This window comes from Dipteris shenzhenensis, chromosome 21 (assembly GCF_047967505.1).
Source record: "Dipteris shenzhenensis isolate YYH24624 ecotype China chromosome 21, Dip_SZ_1.0, whole genome shotgun sequence".
In the NCBI taxonomy this organism is placed as follows: Eukaryota; Viridiplantae; Streptophyta; class Polypodiopsida; order Gleicheniales; family Dipteridaceae; genus Dipteris; species Dipteris shenzhenensis.
In genome coordinates, this window is record NC_141616.1 from 32,640,511 (window position 1) to 32,658,637 (window position 18,127).

Consider the following 18,127-nt stretch of genomic DNA (forward strand, 5'->3'; position numbering starts at 1 on the left):
ACACACACAGCTACTCACAAATTCAAGGAGTCGATTTCATTGACACCTATGCTCCTGAGGTGAAGATGCAGTCCCTCAAGCTAATCATTGCACTCAATTCCTCTCGACGTCGTCACGTCTCCACCTCCATCAGATGGATGTGAAGACTGCATTTCTCAATGGGGTCCTGCTAGAGAATCAAAGAGTCTACATGAAGCAGCCTAAAGGTTACATTCAACAAGGCACCAAATCAAAGGTTTGCCTTCTCCTCAAAAGCCTCTATGGGCTGAAGGTAAACCTTTGATTTGGTGCCTTGTTGCAAGGGGAGATACCGACTACACAAGTCGAGCTACTTAGAACAAGAGAAGTGGTGTACACGAGGCAACCCATTTCTTTGGCACTAAGGAAACCTCTTTGGCTAACTTTCCAGAGCACCGAGGTTTGATGCAGCACAATAGGCAAACTCAGGTGGTGGTCCAATAGTGTGAAGCGGCTTGAGCAATTATCGCACTTGCAAAGTTAGAGGGCAGTTTAGGAGTAGCAAGTGAAATAGTGGAGAGGTTGAGATAGAAGGGAGAAGAGCTAAAAAAAGCCCCAAAGTGGTGTTAACTGTGGACATGCAATTAACAAAGAGGATCCAGAAGGAAGGTAATCAGACCCTCAAGAGTAGAGAGTAGGATAGGAAGATGAACAGTTGATCTTCCTAGTCAAGTTAGGCCATCATTAAGGCAAGAGTGTGTCCTTAGTCGAGTCTATCCATATGAATGGAATGTCCTTAGTCGAGTTGGTCAATTGAACAAAGAGCGTTCAAGCCAAGTCGAGGTGGCTTCTTGTAAATGGTTTATGATTAATGGAAGTGGGTTTCTCTTTGTGTGCAACAGTAGTGTTTTCATGTAATCTGTTCCACCCCATCTTTATATGGTCACCCCAACTTCAATCACCCCAGTTCCCCATGTTCAATTATTCTGTTGTCATCGAGTTTGTTTGCGGACCTTGCATAGCAACCTAAGGATTGCAAGAGAGGGAATATTTTTGTTAACACCACCCACTCAGGCACAGAGCATCAAACACTTATTACTCGGAACCCTAGCACCTTGCAACCCATATTAGAACCCTTACTATTGCAAGCAACTCTGAGAAAACTGGAGCATCAACATAGTGCTTGACTTTGATTTGCTCGTGTGTTTGGATCATACCAACATACCTCTATTGGATGATTCTTTGTACAGATGCCACATTGAAACTATTGTTGATTCTTCATCATTCCCAAACTCTGGTGCTCCACAAGCTTCTCAATGTCGTTGGATGTTGAAGCATTTTTGGACTACGACTTTTCTTTCTTTGCTTTGGACATTTTCCTTTTGGATTTCTTCTTTGCCTTTTTCTTTTTATTTGCTTCTTTTTCTTGTTTTCATCATCCAAATCACTATCGTAATTATCATCACTTGAATCAAAATTGGTGTTGGACTCACTTTCCATGTTGTCTGTACTAGTATCAAAATTTTCATCAAAATCTATGTCTACTTTCCTCTTCTTCTTTTTTGTTGTTTTGATACTCTTTTAGCTCTATTAGATGAGTCAATCAAGATGTTGAATCCATTTGCTCTTGGTGGGAGCACCAACCCTCCCACCGTACTATGGATTTTTGGTTTTAATCCCTTGCAAAAATATTCTGCCATTGTTTTAGGGATTGGTCGTTCTGGGGAGGCCAACCTTGCATTTAAATTCAAAAATTGATGGCCTGCATAGTCTTCTACAGATAGCATCTCCTATTTTAGTTCCCTTAGCTTTCTCCTAACATCACTGGGGGTTTTCTCTTTTCAAAATCTTTCCAAAAATTGGTCTTGAGCTCATCATAGGTGTGGAAATGACCCACTCCATATGGAGTGAACCACAACATTGCTTTTCCACCAAGTGTAACAACAAACTACTGCATCTTCTCCACATCTCCGAATAGAGTATTGAAGCTACTAGCTTTCTACCATATTTTGAATTGTGCCACATGATTGTCTGGGTCTTCTTTATCTTTACCCCAAAATTCCAAGAATTTACACTTCAAACTGGCCACCTATGGGTGCGCCATTTGATGTCCTGGTGATAGAGGCAGTGGCAGTGTGGATGCCCCTAAAGATGGTGATTCGGGTTGCACTAGCACTTTCTCTTAGAAAAAATATGGTATGCTTCTTCTTGGATAGATTCTTTATCTAAATTCCTTTTGTGTCTTCCGACTCCTCCTTCTGAGTCGTCTTCATCCTCAAATTCATATTCTTGATCCAATTCTTCTATCTATGTTTCGGATCATTCATCGAAATTCTCTTGCATCTTTTGATTGGATTCTTCGTATGATTTCTCGTAATTGTCCTCATCCCCTACTATTGGATTTTCTAGGAACAGCTCCACCATCGTTGCTTATTGGTGCAACAAGTGGCTCAAGGGAGACCTCCACAAGTATAGGGAAGGAAGTAGCAACAGAGGAAGTAGGAGGATTGTGCACAACACCTGAATCTAGATCCACAAAGGAGGAGTTTGAGGTCGAGGTCATGGGAACTCGATCATGGAAACTTTGTAACGGCCTCTACCTCCCCTTGTTCCAAGCTTATTACATAATAGTAGCTTGGCTACCACCTTGTTCCAAGCTTCTTACGAAAAGCAAAGATGTGGCTTGGGATGCCACAGACTCGTTGCCCACATTATATGTGGTTATAATGTTTATTACATGCATTCAAGTTGATCATGTGGGTCAAGAAGTTTGGTTCTCACTTGTTGTAGTTGTCCATGTGTGAGGACCAGTATTTTTCCATGTGAAAAAAATGAAAAAAAGCATGACTGGTGCAAGTAAGATATTGATTTCTCAAGTTGCAATCTGAACACGATTATTGACATTCAGAGTCTCTTATCCGTTCACGAGACTTAAACATGATGCTACTCGATGCACGGGGAAGGGCCCACTCCCGCGAATTATAACTCTTTGGTGAACGAAACACGCCGCCTCCTTGCCCACACTATGTGTGGTACTATTATAAAAATATTTTTAATTGCTTTCCTTGCCCTAGATATATTTACTTCAATCTAAATTCTTACAACATTCCTCTCTTTTGATGCATGTTCATGATGTGGGGGAACATTCAAGTCAACAGAGAAAGCCAAGTTGGATGCAAGGTTGAAGATGACAAGTTGTAGCCCATGTGACAATGTCATACAGGTTGCAACCAAGGATGAATTATGAGTTCTTATGGCTTCATCAATTTTGGACTTCACAGGGAGGATTGGGTCCTAATGGACCCTGTATCGGGTCTCATGTCCATATTTCTACTCATTCTTTTTTTTCTTAAAAAAAATTCCATAAAATGATAAGATTCAACTTCAATTTCAAGTTAGCAGTTACGTGCTCTATGGCAAAAATGGAGTCAAAAAGCCATCTAAAGGGCCATAATCTTCTTTTTTTGGTGATATGTTATTGTCTATAGTTTTTCTCGTGTGCTTTCTTGATGGCATGATGTGTCTAATCTTTTATGCTAGTCTAAAGGCGGCCTACCCAACCATAGTTATATCTTGAAGATCATAATGATGATTACTTTGATGTTATAAAAAAGAGAACTCACAAGCTCTTGCAAGCACTCCCTTATTTGTATATTTCTTTGGCTTCATTTTCAAAAAGCACTAATTTTTGTCCATGACGAATAATAAAAGTACTACCCCTGATATTTGCAGGGATGATTAGGTCTGATGGACCTAATGTTGTGTCTCATCGCTAAAATTTTCCTACTTCGTTCTACCTCCTTTTAGAAATGCGAAAATTAGGTTGTGTTTTAAGTTAACTATAATGTGCAAACGTTATTTGAATTAGAACAACATTATTTGATATTATCCTTGGGAGAAGTGGTCATGCGGTGCTAGTTTTGGATAGGTAGGCTATAGTAAAGACTCACTTGTTTACGGAAAGTGAAAATTACATTTTGATGGATTTGTGCACACATTTTTATGATTGGCCTAGAGTTGAACTTGCTATTTGTATAATTGATCTTGCTATTTGTACCCCATCTTTCTCTGTCTCTGTCTCTGTCTCTATCTCTGTCTGGGTCTCTCTTCTTCTCTCTCTCTCTCTCTCTCTCTCTCTCTCTCTCTCTCCCCCCTTCTTCTTCTTCTTCTTCTCTTGCCCCCTTTTCCATCTGGGGAGGCCACATGAATGAAGTTCATCCTGATGGTGGTGAAGTTCATCTTGTTGGTTTTGTGCTGTCTTGAGGGCATCTAATAAGGCGAAAGGGTGCCTAGTGCGAGGAACCATGAACAAATAAGGGGTGAATAAAAATAGCGAGTATGAGAGAGGCCTTTGGAAGGGCAGGCCAAAAGAGTCCAAAAGGGAGAGGACAAAGGGGAATGGCCAAGAGGGGATACTTTTGTGGGAAGTGTCTTCTTCTTCTTCTGCTTCTTCATTGAATTGTCTTCTTCTTCATGGCTATGGCGATGATGATGGAGGACCTGGCTATGGCTTCCAATAATCCCTCTCGCGATCACGTCCTTGATTTGCACCTCCCTTCCCTTCCTTCCCCTCCCATTTCTCCCCTCGATCCTCTCCTCCACCGTAGCCTCGCCCTCCAGTCTGCCCTCGCTGATGTTTCTGAATGCCGATCCAAGCTCCTGTCCCTCGGTGAGCCCCCCGACCATGAGGCTTTCGAACTCGCCCGCCGTTCCATTGCTCACATCGACGCTGCCCTTTCCTCGGACCTGGAGCGCCTCGTTTTGGACCCGGCGCCCCCCGGGATGGAGCGGGCGCAGTGGAGAGCCGTTCAGGTGAGATCGGTGTTTTGAATATGTCTCTGATTCCTGGAGTGGTGTGTGGAATTTTGAAGAAACGATTCGGTAAATCTTTTGCAATTGTAAGCTTCAATCTACAGGGAGTCGGCCAACGGCGTTTCTATGAGAGCTCTTTTTACTGATTGTGACTATTAAATAGGCTTTGTGTTTTGAGTTTTCAGTGAGACTTAAAACAACGTTTGATACGATAGAGATGACTTTTCATTTCCAGAGTTTTGATGACGGCAGCGTTCTGTTGTATTTTCTCAGGCGCAGAAAGAAAAAGACCTGCGTGAGGCTGCGCAAATTGCCAAGTTGCCACACGAAGAAATTATCCAGACGGATGAACTTTATCACGCTTATGAAGCGTTGTTAAAGGACGCCGAAGAAGACATGATCAAGCTGTCTTCCTCCTTCGATTTGGAGAGTTCCGATGGTCTGCAGCAGAATCCTGGAGTCGATAATAGTGTAAACGAGGAAGTTGTGCGTATTTTGCGAGCCGCAGAAGAAGGTCCCCTAGAGGAAGTGCAATTGAAGGGACGTGGTATATCCTATCTACCGGACACTTTCGGTAAAATAACGACGATAGTCACATTGGACTTGTCATGTAATAACTTGGAGGTAAAGTCACGCTACTGTTTCATTTGCTTCGCTAGGTGCTTTTCTACTGTAATGGCCCCATATCACCAGTTATAATGGATGAGTGCTTTTAACCCGTCTATCTCCATACAGACGCTAATCGTACCCTCAACATAGTGCACCCTTAGCTGTCAGTATGTGTCTTCTACTGGCTTACAATGAGTAGTGAGGGATGTAACATAAGCTATTTGAGGGCGTGTCAAGGGGGGGTAATGTTTATTATGTTTTTTTACCACCTGCTGCCTAGCCCTCTCGTTTGGCACCCCGCGAGTCATACAAAACCTGCAAGTTATACACAGCTTTCCTCACCTACTGATATGCTGAACAGAGCTGATATTGGAATTTTTCATTTTTAAGATTTGGTCTTCTTTAGGGAGTCTGCATTAACTTTTATCTGCGTGGACCTTCTGAATCTTAACAGGCTCTTTCGGACTCTATTGGTGGGCTTACAAACCTTGAGACTTTTAATCTGGAAAATAATGAACTGGGATCTCTTCCTGATTCAATAGGTCTGCTGAAGAACCTAAAGATTCTGAATGTTTCTGAAAACAAGCTGAGCACCCTTCCTGAAAGTCTTTTACAATGCAGGTATGGCTCTTTGTCTCTGAAATTTTTCACAGAATGCATCAGCTGAGAGTTGAAAGGAGGCACTAGCACTGGAACCTGCAGCCCACATGCACACCCTGGGCAAGGGGTGTGCATATTTTGTCTGCTCTGTCTTCCACTCTCATTTGCTTGTATGATTCAAATGTTCTTCACAGTAAGGTTTCAAGCTTTTTTTGGGCACTTTCCCCTCTTTTGTTTATGTGAAATTAAAATGGGTGTACTTTCTCCAGTATGGTTTTTGAGTGTTTCACTTTTTGTGTGGACTTGCAGTTCTTTGGTGTCACTTAAAGCCAATTTGAATCAACTCACCTTTCTGCCCTCAAAAATTGGATCTGGTTTGCTCAATCTGCAACATCTGTCTGTTCAATGGAATAAGCTACGGTCCCTGCCAGCTTCAATTTGCAACTTGAAGTCACTGAAATGCCTTGAAGTGAGATTTAATCACCTCAAGGCGTTGCCCTCAGCAATTGGGAACCTCTCCAATCTTGAGATTTTAGATGCCAGTTGCAATTTTATGGATCTCCAAACTGTTCCTGATACCATTGGTGATATGGTTTGCTTGATTGATCTGAATTTGAGTTGCAATCAAATTCGAAGACTGCCAGACTCTTTTGGAAGGTTGCAAAATGTGAAGAAGATAAACCTCAAGGATAATCCTTTTATATGTCCTCCATTGGAAGTTGTTGAAGCTGGGACGGAAGCAATCATCGCCTTTATGAACAGAAAATGGGAGAACTATTTGGAGGAGGAACAGAGACGGCGGTTAGCAGAAGAGCACCAACAGCAGACCAAACAGTCACCCTGGGGATTGGGTGGATCCTGGTTATCAAGAATGTTTTCCAGAGTATCTGATGGACAGATGTCGTTCGGACTCCAGGGCCGTGGAAGCGAAGATTATTTGGAGCAACAGTTGTGAAGGCAACTTCTCTTCAACACATTACTGCATATCATTATATATCATAATTATATCTTGTCTGTAGTATTGTATGCTGTGCCCCTTTACTGGCAAAACAAAACAGCACCTGAAGATGGGGGTGAATCAGATTCTCTTTTGTATTTTTGTTGATGTTTAAATCCGAGAATGAATTTACAATGTGGCCAATGCCATGATTCTTGAATTATGCACCAAAGGCACGTGCATAAGAAGTATTTCGTTGTGTGCTACAAAATTAGGGCAGTACTTAATGACGCGAAAGCCTGTTTAGTTATTTTGTTAAAGGCTTAGAAAACATCTACCCTGCCTGATTAGGAAAAGGGCATGCACGGCCATTTTATGTTAATGACTACTTGACAGAAGCAGTATACTTTTGAAATGATGATTTGAAGTCATCATCTGCTTGAAGAGTGTTTTTCATTCAATGGAGCTATAGGAAACTTTATTGGGGTTGAATTGATCCTAAGAGTTTTGAAGGTTTGATGAACTGTCAAGCAACGTGAGATGCTGAATACCGTATTGGTAGACATGAATGGCCTTATTTTGTGAGCCTGTCAACACCACGTAGATGCTGTCCCATCCTGTGGCTGTAGGAGGCATCTCAATGATGCGTCCATAGCTATGTGAGTCCATTTGCCTTCTGGAATGGGCAATGGCTCCAAAAAACCAGCTGGAAGTCTGCTGTCCACTTTATTTTGCTGACATGCCAAGCATTCAGTAACACGTTTCACTACATTTCTCCAAAGAACCTCCAAAAGAAATTATGTTTTATCCTTTCATAGGTCTTTGTGATGCCCATATGTCCTTCCATAGCTGACAGCATGACTTGGCTCTCAAGCTCCTCATCCTACATGCGAGATTGATCTCGTCTGCTCCACCGCTTTTGGATGCAGACGAGCGCTCAGGCTACTTACATGCACTATGTATGGGCCCTATTAATGTTAAGAAAAGAAAGAGGAGGGTTTATAGACAGTGAAACAAATCAATGCATCTTCCTTGACACCAACATTCTTAAGTCTGACTAGGGTTTAAATAAAATCTCTCCTGGAACCACAAGCAGCCATTGTGCAATTTAACCTTGGAATGATCCTAACATGAGAGGTCTTGCAAGTCTGAAAATATGGCTGGATATATTCGGATTGAATGCCATGCATCCAATCCAGTTATATAGTGGAGTCAGCATTGTCCAATCCAGTTATATATAGTGGAGTCATCAGACAATGTTTAGCCCACATTGCATCTGCAACCACATTTTCTTTGTCCTTCCTGTATTAGATGTAAGTCATATGACTACATTGAATCCGGGCTGTGCAGGAAAGTATCTAAGTGTCTTATCATCAGCCCTGAAGGGGAAGGCACATAGTTACATGATAATTCTATGGTAGCTGTTTTCCAGAGCTGGATCTGAGTGTTTTGTTTAAGATAAGGTTTGTGCATTGAATCCAGGCTGCGCAAGAAAGTATCTTAGTGTCTTGTGATCAGCTGGAAGGGGAAGGCACATAATTACATGATACTTCTATGGTAGTTGTTTTCCAGAGCTGGATCTGAAATTTTCGTTTAAGATTGGGTTCATGTTTGTTTGTTTGTTTTTTGGTCCCTATGGCCTTGAGAGAGTGTGGACTGAATTGTGAATATGCAGTAATTATAATTGAAGCGAGGTCGTAACGTATTATCACCCTCAATGGCTGAGTCATGCATTCTTTCTAGTGGTGTGGAATGAACTTACTACAGCTCATCACCATCTCTTTATTTTGCATGGCGTAGTTGCGGGCTGGACTCAGAGATGGGCTCCAAACTATTCATTGTTTTTCGCCTAATAGTGGGCTATCAAGAATTGACTGTCACATTATGGAGCCTTTTGTAGTTCTGTCTACAATTGGGAGCTGATAAATTTGGTTCCTCTTACTAATTTTTAACTCATCAAGATACTTTGGGTGTTCTCTCTCTCTCTCCCTCTCTCTAATTTACATCCTTGCCACATCATATCATTTTCTCTTGGGGAATATCCCTTCCCTCCATATTGTTGGGATGTAAAGAATTATACTCCTTTGCATGTTCTATTGTGGTGTGGCTCTTTCATTTTCCCACACCATCATGTTGCTATGTCTTAGGCCAAATATATTATTTTTGCTCAAATCTCATTTATCATATCTTTGGTTTGCATCATATTCCTTGCACACTCCACTAATTTGCCGTTCTTTAAATCACTATATCATTTGGCTACTATGTTGTAGGTAAGGAAACACTCTATGATACCCCACTACTTTTGCAAAATTTAGGGAGGGCCTTTCTCCCCCTTTGTGAGATCAAAAGCATTTGATTTGCAAGTGTGGCTAAGCTTCTATCATGGTCTTGAATTCTTGACACTCTCAATCAATTTAGGCCATTTCTTCATAAAGTGGACAAATGCTTTGTGTATTAAATTGCCTATGAATGTCACAAACATTGTTGTTTAGAAATGAGTGTCTTACAGATAAGATATTGAAGAGCTTTGGAAACATACGTGTCTTTGAGACACACTTAAGACACTTCAAAAAAAAAAGTAATACCTTTTTTTGTGTGGGTAATAAGTTTTTCAAATTTTATAAAGTAGGTGATGTTGGTTTTCAAATACTGTAAATCTTCTCACCTCCATTGTCATTTATTACTCTTGACATGGAATTTGAGCTTCATTTCAATCATGATCTTGATGTTTATTTTATGACCTAACAACATTCAATTATGACCTATGGTGACATATCGTAGATTTTTGGACTCCACTATGTCGGTATGTTTTGGTAGTGGCCATTTGCATTGCAAGCGCCCTCTTGTTGTTTGGATTTAATTTCATTCTGAGTTGCGATTTGCAAGTCCTTGACTAGAGTTCATTGTCTCTACAATATTTAATGCTAAATCTTGAATGTATAGTGCGCTAAGTGCATAGACTTTAAAGTTAAAGTTTAATATGTGACACGTATTAAATGTAGTAACCGAATCTATATATTTATATATATTTATAAGATCCATGTCTAAAGTCTAATCGGTTCTGTATGAACATGTCTAGCATCCATGGTCACAATTGCTACCTACCAATGATGGCGTATCAATCATGTAGCCTATCGTATCATTGTGCATCAATGCCAAACGTTGTGTGGCCCATGGCTTGATTCTTTGAACTACACTTTGTGCTACCTTCCCTTACAAAAATTCTTAGGGCCTTTTAGCTCCCTTTCACTCCACTGGGCTGTTAGTGAAACAACCCCCAAGCTGGGGTTTCAGGATCTCCTCTATTTGTATGCTAACCAGCAAACATAGCCCAACATCAGTATACAAACACAGGGACACAAAAGGTGTTGGCTAGTGCGTCACCACCCAACCGAAGATCCCTCAGGATCCACGATCTAGAGTTCAGGCAACCTTCGACCATAGTCAATCCCAGGAAAGGCTATGCGTCCCATACCACGCAACCCCATCCGCAAGCCAGAGAGCAGGCAACCTCCAACCATATTCAATCCCATGTAAGGCTACGCGTCCCATACCACGCAACCCCTCCACCTCGAGCTAGAGTTCAGGCAACCTCTGATCATAGTGAGGCTAGGCGTCCCATACCACGCAACCCCATCCGCGCATAGATGTTGTTAGGGAGACACATGCCTAGATGGGCTCTCATCCTAGCTTGGTATTATCGAGAGGCCCCACTCCCGAGAATGACCCAAGTGAGCAATGGCTCTTGCTTGTATAGATGTAGGGTGTCTTAGGTGTCTCAAGCCTAAGACTCCCCTTAGTATACCAAAGGGACCACTTGTCTTAACTATCCCATGGTTACGACACATGCCCATAGGCTAACTTAACCTCCATGACACTAGCCACATTATGTTCATGCATGGATATAACAATTAGATCGTGGATGAAAGATAATTGAGATAGTTCCTGTTACGCTCAAGTTGAGGTAACGTGGCCTCGGAAGGGTGAGAGGACATTTTCTTTTAGAGGATCAATGTTTGTATTATAATTTATTGGGCTTCAGGTAAATGGTCAAAGGAATTAATGTCAAGGTCCTTGATGAGGGTGATAGGGCACGGACTAGATGGGTCTAAGGCTATGGGTCTTAAATGCATTAAATGTGTAAATGTGCCTAGGGGCAAGTGAATTAACTGATATCCCAAGAGAGGCGTATAATGATGCATTTAAGAGGTACCCTAGAATGAGGACATGTGGCAAACTAGATCCCTCAAGGGAATTGTGGGCTCTGTTGATTAAAGAAGCATGAACTTTAACGTGGATTAGTGATTCGAGCTTATGAACACAAAGAAAAGGTTGGGTGGAACTACAACGTGCCCTCACTTGTGATTTCTAGCAAACAGATCTGGTTTGAAGACTTTACGAATATATGATTTGGTATTTAATATTTGGTATCAGAGCTGTGGTTGAAGAAGGGAGCTGGAGCGACGCTTTGCTTAGAAGTGTAGTTTACGTTGAGGTTGTTCTGGGGTGGCTTACAGGGAGAAATTGATCTTTCCATGCAGCGTGAATGACCAGGGAGCTTTCTATGCTTTTTAAGATCAGTTGTGGTATACGTTCATTCATTTTGCCTTAGGATTTGAGGTTTCTGAGATTGCAGGAGTTTCCCTAGCATAAGGGAATGCGGTTTTGACTTGTAGTTTAGCTGTAATTTGGGAAGTTGGACTTTTGATCGTAGATATAGTTTAGGTGTGTGTTGAAAAAAAAGAGAAAAACCAATCGACTTAAATGGAAGTTGAAGAAGCTTCGAGAGTGGATCCTGTAAAGTCGAGAGTCCGGCCGACCTTGCAGGTGTTGCACCCAGCAGGCCATACACTATCTGGTAGAATTGCATTATTGGAAGATGCTTTGCAACAGATTTTGGCCCAACAATTGCAAGCAAATGTAGGGCAATCTGCGCTCAGGAAATTAGTTCGCAGTATGTCTATCAGACCATCTCATGAAGAGAAAGGTAAAGCTCCAATGGAGCCTGAAACTAGTGTTTACACAGTCAAGCCTAGGAGGGCTAAGGTGCCTAACATTGCCAATTATAGGCTAGAAAAGTATTCTGGTTGGATGTCTGATCATAGTTCTGATATCATAGAGACTTGGTTACACAAATGGGATGAGGCTTTCGCCATTTGTGAAATTAGAAATGATATGAAGAAAATCCGCGAGGCCACCCACATGTTTAATGAGGTAGCGGATAGATGGTGGATAAAACAACAGAAGGATGGAATGGCATCCACTACTTGGGAGGGGTTTAAAAAAGGATTTAGAAAACACTTCTTACCTCCTGACGAAGCATCCCGAGCTTGGGATCAGTATAGAAACCTTCTTCAGAGAAATTTATCAGTGGCTGAATACACTGATAAGTTTAGAGAAAGTGTAATGAAAGTTTATGAACCTCTACCTTAGTCGGTTCAGGTAAAGGATTTTATTTTTGGCTTGAACGAATGGATGAAGATGGAAGTTCGGGCTAAGTATGCGAACATGCTACATGAAGCAATTGCCATAGCCTTGAACTATGAGGATGCAAAAAGAAATAGATGAAGTGGGTTTGTGCAGGTTGGGACTCGGTATGAGTACCCGAAGAAAACTAGGTTTAAGAAGAAGTGGGTTAGCAAAGGGCACTAGTGCATCACAGCCTAGTGGCCAAGCCAAGTAGGCGAAGCGAGTTGAGACTCCTTATACCAAGTACCACCATTGGAGTGAAAAGAAAAGTAACACCAATGGCAGTCCGGGCTTGGTCGAAGTCTTCTTTGACTTCAGAGCAAAAAGAAAAAGCGAGGAGAGAAGGCTTGTGTTTTGGATACCATCAGCCTCACTAGTGGAAAGATTGTCCACGAAACAAGGATCGTCAGATGGCTGAGATGGTGATCTCAGAGTGTGATGTGGAGATGGAGGGGAGTCCCAGAGCAGAACGGATGTAGATTCAACTAGCGGGATCTTCTCAAAGGTCAGTACTTGTTTTGTTATGTGTGTCTGTTGCTAAGCTAGTAAACAGTGCACTTGATAATATCCTATCAAAGCCCGCAGCAACGGGGTATATAGCCTTTAACGATACGGAGTTAATTAAGATGAAGGGGCAAGTAGCTAATAATGATGTCATTGTGTTTGACTTAGCGTCAACGCCACAATTACGCTGAAACGCGTTTCAGAGCCTAGATAGGCTGAAACGCCGTTTTAGAGAAGCCTGCATCCTGAAACACGTTTTAGGGTCTAAAACGTTTTAGGACCCTGAAATGGCTGGCTGAAACGTTTCAGCCAGTCTGAAATGCGTTTCAGGGCACAAAAACGGCCCGTTTCAAAAACAAAGCCTCTAGGGTCTCGAAAATGTACCGCCAGCCCGATTTTGGTTGTTTTGATTTCGATTTTGGCCTCCTGTGCAATGTTTCACTCCTTCCACTCCTTCAGTTTCATACTCTCTCCATCCTCAAGGTTTTCCAGCCCTCCTTGAGCCCCATTCACTCCTTTGTACACTTTCTCTCATGGACGGTGCTTCAACCCTCGATCATCATCTACTCCCCTTCAGCCCTCCTTCAAAGCTCAAACTCCACTCCTTCAGCTCTCTTTTAGGCTTCAGCCCTCCTCCATCCCTCTCTTTCAGCCCTCTCTTTCAGCCTTCTAAGTTAACTTCCAAGTTCTAATTTGTAACTTGTTCTGAGTTCTAACTTCTAAGTGACGTTGTGGTAAGTATTATGCACTATATTTTAAGTTACAGGTAGGTTGTAGCTGGAGCATTCTAAATGTGGGTGTTCTCATCTCAAAACTCCCTTTTCTAAAAAACCCCTTGTTGACGTGGCATTTCCCTGTTTCAGCCCTCCCAAAAATCCCAAAACGTTTTCGTTTTCGTTTGCGTTTGCGTTTTCGTTTCTGTTCCCCGTTTCTATTTTTCCTAACTATGGTCAACGCACAATGTAATTAACTCCAAGCTTATAAAGAGGCTGAAATTAAAGACTAGCCCATTTGACTATCCATATACAGTCAGGATGGCAGAATGAAGTTCAACTGAAGTATGGGACCAAAGGGTTACCTAGTTGGAACTTCGAATTTAGGACTATGCAGAGAAGCTTGATTTCGAAATGACAAAGCTTGCTCATGTAGATATAGCCTTGGGTAAGGCTTGGCATTCTAGGAAGAATCCAACCATAGATTGGAAAAAGCACATTTATCAGTTCAAGATGAATGATGTGATGTATGTCTTACGAGGTGAAAATGATATACCCTAGGGACCGTTGGTTTCCGTAATGGAAGTTCAAAAAACTGAAGAATAGTTTTTGTTTCTTTGTACAGCATCGGTAGAGCCGATTGATGATCCTTCGGCTAGCACTGATGTTACCCAAGATGGGGAGATGGCCAAGTTGGCTGATCAAATAGGAGAGGAGTTCTCCGACTGTTTTAGGGATGAGTTGCCTTATGGATTACCTCCAGAGTGGAATGTTCAGCATAAGATTGAACTAATCCCGAGGGTAGAACCTGTAAATAAACCTCCCTATATTTCACCGGAGAAGCGGAGGTGCGAAGACAATTGGAAGAATACCTCAAACTAGGGCAGATTCAGCCCAGTTTCTCACCTTTTGCTTCGCCAGTGATATTGAAGAAAAAGAAAGACGGATCTTAAATGTGGCTATCATCAGATCCGTATTAGAGCTGAGGATGTGCATAAAACCACTTTTAGAAGCAAGTTTGGACATTATGAGTTTTTTGGTAGTGCCGTTTGGACTTACCAATGCTCCCGCTACATTTGTCATGCTTATGAATGATTTACTACGCCCGTATATCGGGAAGTTTATAGTACATTTTATTGACAATATTCTTATCTGCAACAAAAGTATTGCTGAGCATCATGAACACTTAAGAATAGTGTTCAGTACTTTGAGGAAAGCCAGTCTCAATGTAAATAAAAAGAAAATTGTACTGTATATAGTAAGACTTGAATATGTAGGATTCATGGTTACCCCTGAGGGGGTGGAAATGGATCCAAAGAAAGTGTCTGCGATACTGACTTGGCCTAACCCTTAGAGCTTGACTACTTTGCAATCATTCTTGGGATTTGTCCAATTTTATCGAAGGCATATAAAGGGGTATTCCGAGATAGTATCGCCATTGATTGATCTAACCTCAGATAAAGTACCTTTTATATGGGGACAGAATCAACAAGAAAGTTTTAATACCATAAAACAAGCAGTGGTCTTAGGACCGGTATTAAAAATAGTTGATTCCCAAAAACCGTTTTTCATTGAAACTGATGCAAGTGGCATTGCGGCAGGAGCAGTTCTCGTCGAAGAGGGAAGGTCAGCAGCCTTTGAAAGCAAGAAGCTTTCTCCCTCTCAACAAAATTGGCCAACTCATGAATTGGAGTTGTATGTTGTTGTCCATGCTTTGAAAACATGGAGACATTATTTATATGGATCAGAGTTTTATGTTGATGTTGATCATGATACTCTGAAATATTTTTGTAAATAACCTGACTTGAGAGGCCGCCAAGCTAGGTGGGAAGAACTGATGCAGGAGTAACTCAACGGCTGAAGAGGGAAGGATAATAAAGTTACTGATGCGTTATCACGCATTATGCATAATATGAGTTTCACGGTATTAGAGAGTGCTCTAGTGGTCGAGATTAGAGAAACTCAAAAGGTGGACGAGTTCGTCCAGAGCCTTTGGCCTAAGACTCATGTAAAGCCAGGGGAAAAAGGTGACCTGGCATTCAGGAGAGGCCAAGATATACCATAAGAGATGGTATGCTGAAAAGAATTGGCAAGGTAGTAGTATCCTAGTAGTACCTAACCAGAATGATCTTAGGCAAAGAGTCATTCAACAGTGCCATGATAACCCATGTGCGGGACATCTAGGAGTCGAGAAGATGTATGATCTCGTGAAACGAGATTTCTTTTGGTCAAAAATGAAAAAACATATTCATGAATATGTGACGTGTTTCGTGTCGAGTAAGTAAGGCAGAATGGGTGAATCCACTTGGACTTTTACAGCACTTGGAAATACCACTAAGTAGGTGGGATAGCATTTCCATGGACTTTATTGTAGGTCTCTCTACAACACAAGGTGGATATGATTCTATTCTTGTTGTAGTTGATCGTCTTATCAAGATAGCTCACTTCATTCCAACTAAAGAGTTTGTTAGTGCCCCGCAAGGTACGGATTTGCTTATTAAACATATATTTCGTCTGCATGTATTACGCAAATCCATAGTGTCAGATAGGGATGTTAAATTCACCAATCATTTTTGGACTGCAGTGTTTGAGACACTAAGGATTGAGGTGGGAATGAGTAGTGGGGATCATCCAGAAATGGATGGTCAGACAGAAATAGTTAACCAAACTTGGATATGCTTAGAGCATATGTTTCACTGGGGCAACATACGTGGGACACGTGATTGCCACTATTAGAATTTGACTACAATGATAGAAAACGTTCCTCTATAGGGTTCAGTCCGTTTGAGTTGAACTATGGTTATAGACAAGCAAATCCAACTACAGTTGGAATACCTCAGAAAGTGTCTCATGCCGCGAGCTTTGTGGTTCAGATGTGGGAGATGCTATCACTTACTAGAGCTAACATCCGCCAGGCTATGGATAGAGCTAAGACGTTGGATAGACAAAAGCAGTAGAGCCCAATCCGCCTTCACAACCACCCTCATCCACGTTTAAAACACCTGAACAACACAATCACAAGGTAAAAGGCATTCATTCCACATCCTTGTCTCTACACTCCTCTACATTCAGCACATACACTGGCCACATTTCTTCTGGAATCAAACAACCTAGCAACCCAGTGGGTTATATAGATCAACACAAGCTCTCCTACTGACTGGACTTCCCTCAATAACTCACAAGCATTCAGATTCATAATGCATCCAATCCCACAACTCACCGGACAACCACCCACAAAGAAACCACGGTCAGACAAGATATCCCAGCCTCCATGATAGAGACGCCATGATTTTGTTCAGTAACTCACGAAATCAAGAAGTTCCTGGCTTCAATCACCCCTCTAGTAAGATTCCCATAAGCTAGTTCCCTAGCTCCAACAAATGCAACTGTCGGCCCACTACACTCCTTCATGAAGCAGCTCCCTCCAAAGGCAACAGCCCAAGTCCCATACGTGAAAATACCCAGCACTTGCAACGGCCCTTCTCTCCAGCCCGATTCCCATGCAAACAAATTCGTCTCAATCCATGAACTCTCCACCAGCCTCTATACGTATATACCCTGTGCATGCTCTCAATGAATCACCTCTATTATCTTTCACCTCTTCATGCTTCGACAGCCTCTTCTCACACCTTCACAATCGCCTCCTCTATCGTCAAGCCTCAGCACCCATAGCTCTCTTCCAAAGCAGCGGCCCTTCATTCCAGCAGCCTCCAACAAGAGTCATAGCCTCCAAGAGAACTGTTGCCAAGCAGAGCGAAGCGTCGGCAATGGAAATCCTACGGCCAAAACTCACGACCTCCTGCTCATGGCTTATCTAAAGACCAAGATATTCTCCATGCTCGCACAAGAAGCTCTCCCAACCAAATCCATGAGCCATTGTAGCTGCTCTTCTGCACACAGAGCTCCCAAAACTCATGTATCTTCCCCCAAAGCCCTTTCAGCTTGCAAAGTGGCGACACCTCCACCGTCCAGAAGCTTCCAAAGCAATAGCCAACTTCCTTTAGTCTACGCGATTACCTGCTTGCCACAGTCCGTCGCCTCTCCTTCACATGATCATAGCAACCTCCCCGTCGTGTGTCTATGCCTTCACACGTGAATAGCTACCTCGTAGCTTCTCCCCTACTTACAGACTCATGCCTCCTATGGCCTAGGCATTCCCTGGCCTATGTAGTAGTGATGCCCTACTCCCCAGAATCCCTCCACCACGAGCTCCTCAGCAGAGCCTTCCTCCTGTGATCTCCTTTTCGGCTTCTCCTACTGATCATGCACCTCTCGGCGACTCCCCCAGCTCCTGAAAGATCCTCGGTCTCCTTTTCTCTGTGTGCAATCCCTCCTAGCCTGCAAGCCCACGTCCCCCCTCTTGGCGACGACGCGTCCTCCTTCCAGAGATTTTTCGCTTACTCCTTTCTCGTGTTCCTCTTCTGTGTGCCCACGATATGCTTCCAGGACCATCTCCAGCCGCCTTCTCCACGTACGTGTTTGCAAGCTAGATCATCACGTAGCCCGTTGCATTATTCCTTTGATT

The 18,127-nt window shown here is 42.4% G+C and overlaps 1 protein-coding gene across 1 annotated transcript; it reads left to right on the forward strand.

The window, feature by feature from the left end:
- The first annotated feature begins 4,256 nt into the window (after nt 1-4,256).
- Nucleotides 4,257-7,094, forward strand: LOC147888756 (plant intracellular Ras-group-related LRR protein 3-like). The gene is made up of 4 exons (XM_087392988.1): nt 4,257-4,770; nt 5,044-5,394; nt 5,834-6,000; nt 6,289-7,094. The coding sequence occupies exons 1-4, from the start codon at nt 4,432-4,434 to the stop codon at nt 6,932-6,934; spliced, it is 1,503 nt and encodes a 500-aa protein (XP_087249114.1). The 5' UTR covers nt 4,257-4,431; the 3' UTR covers nt 6,935-7,094.
- The last annotated feature ends 11,033 nt before the right edge of the window (nt 7,095-18,127 follow it).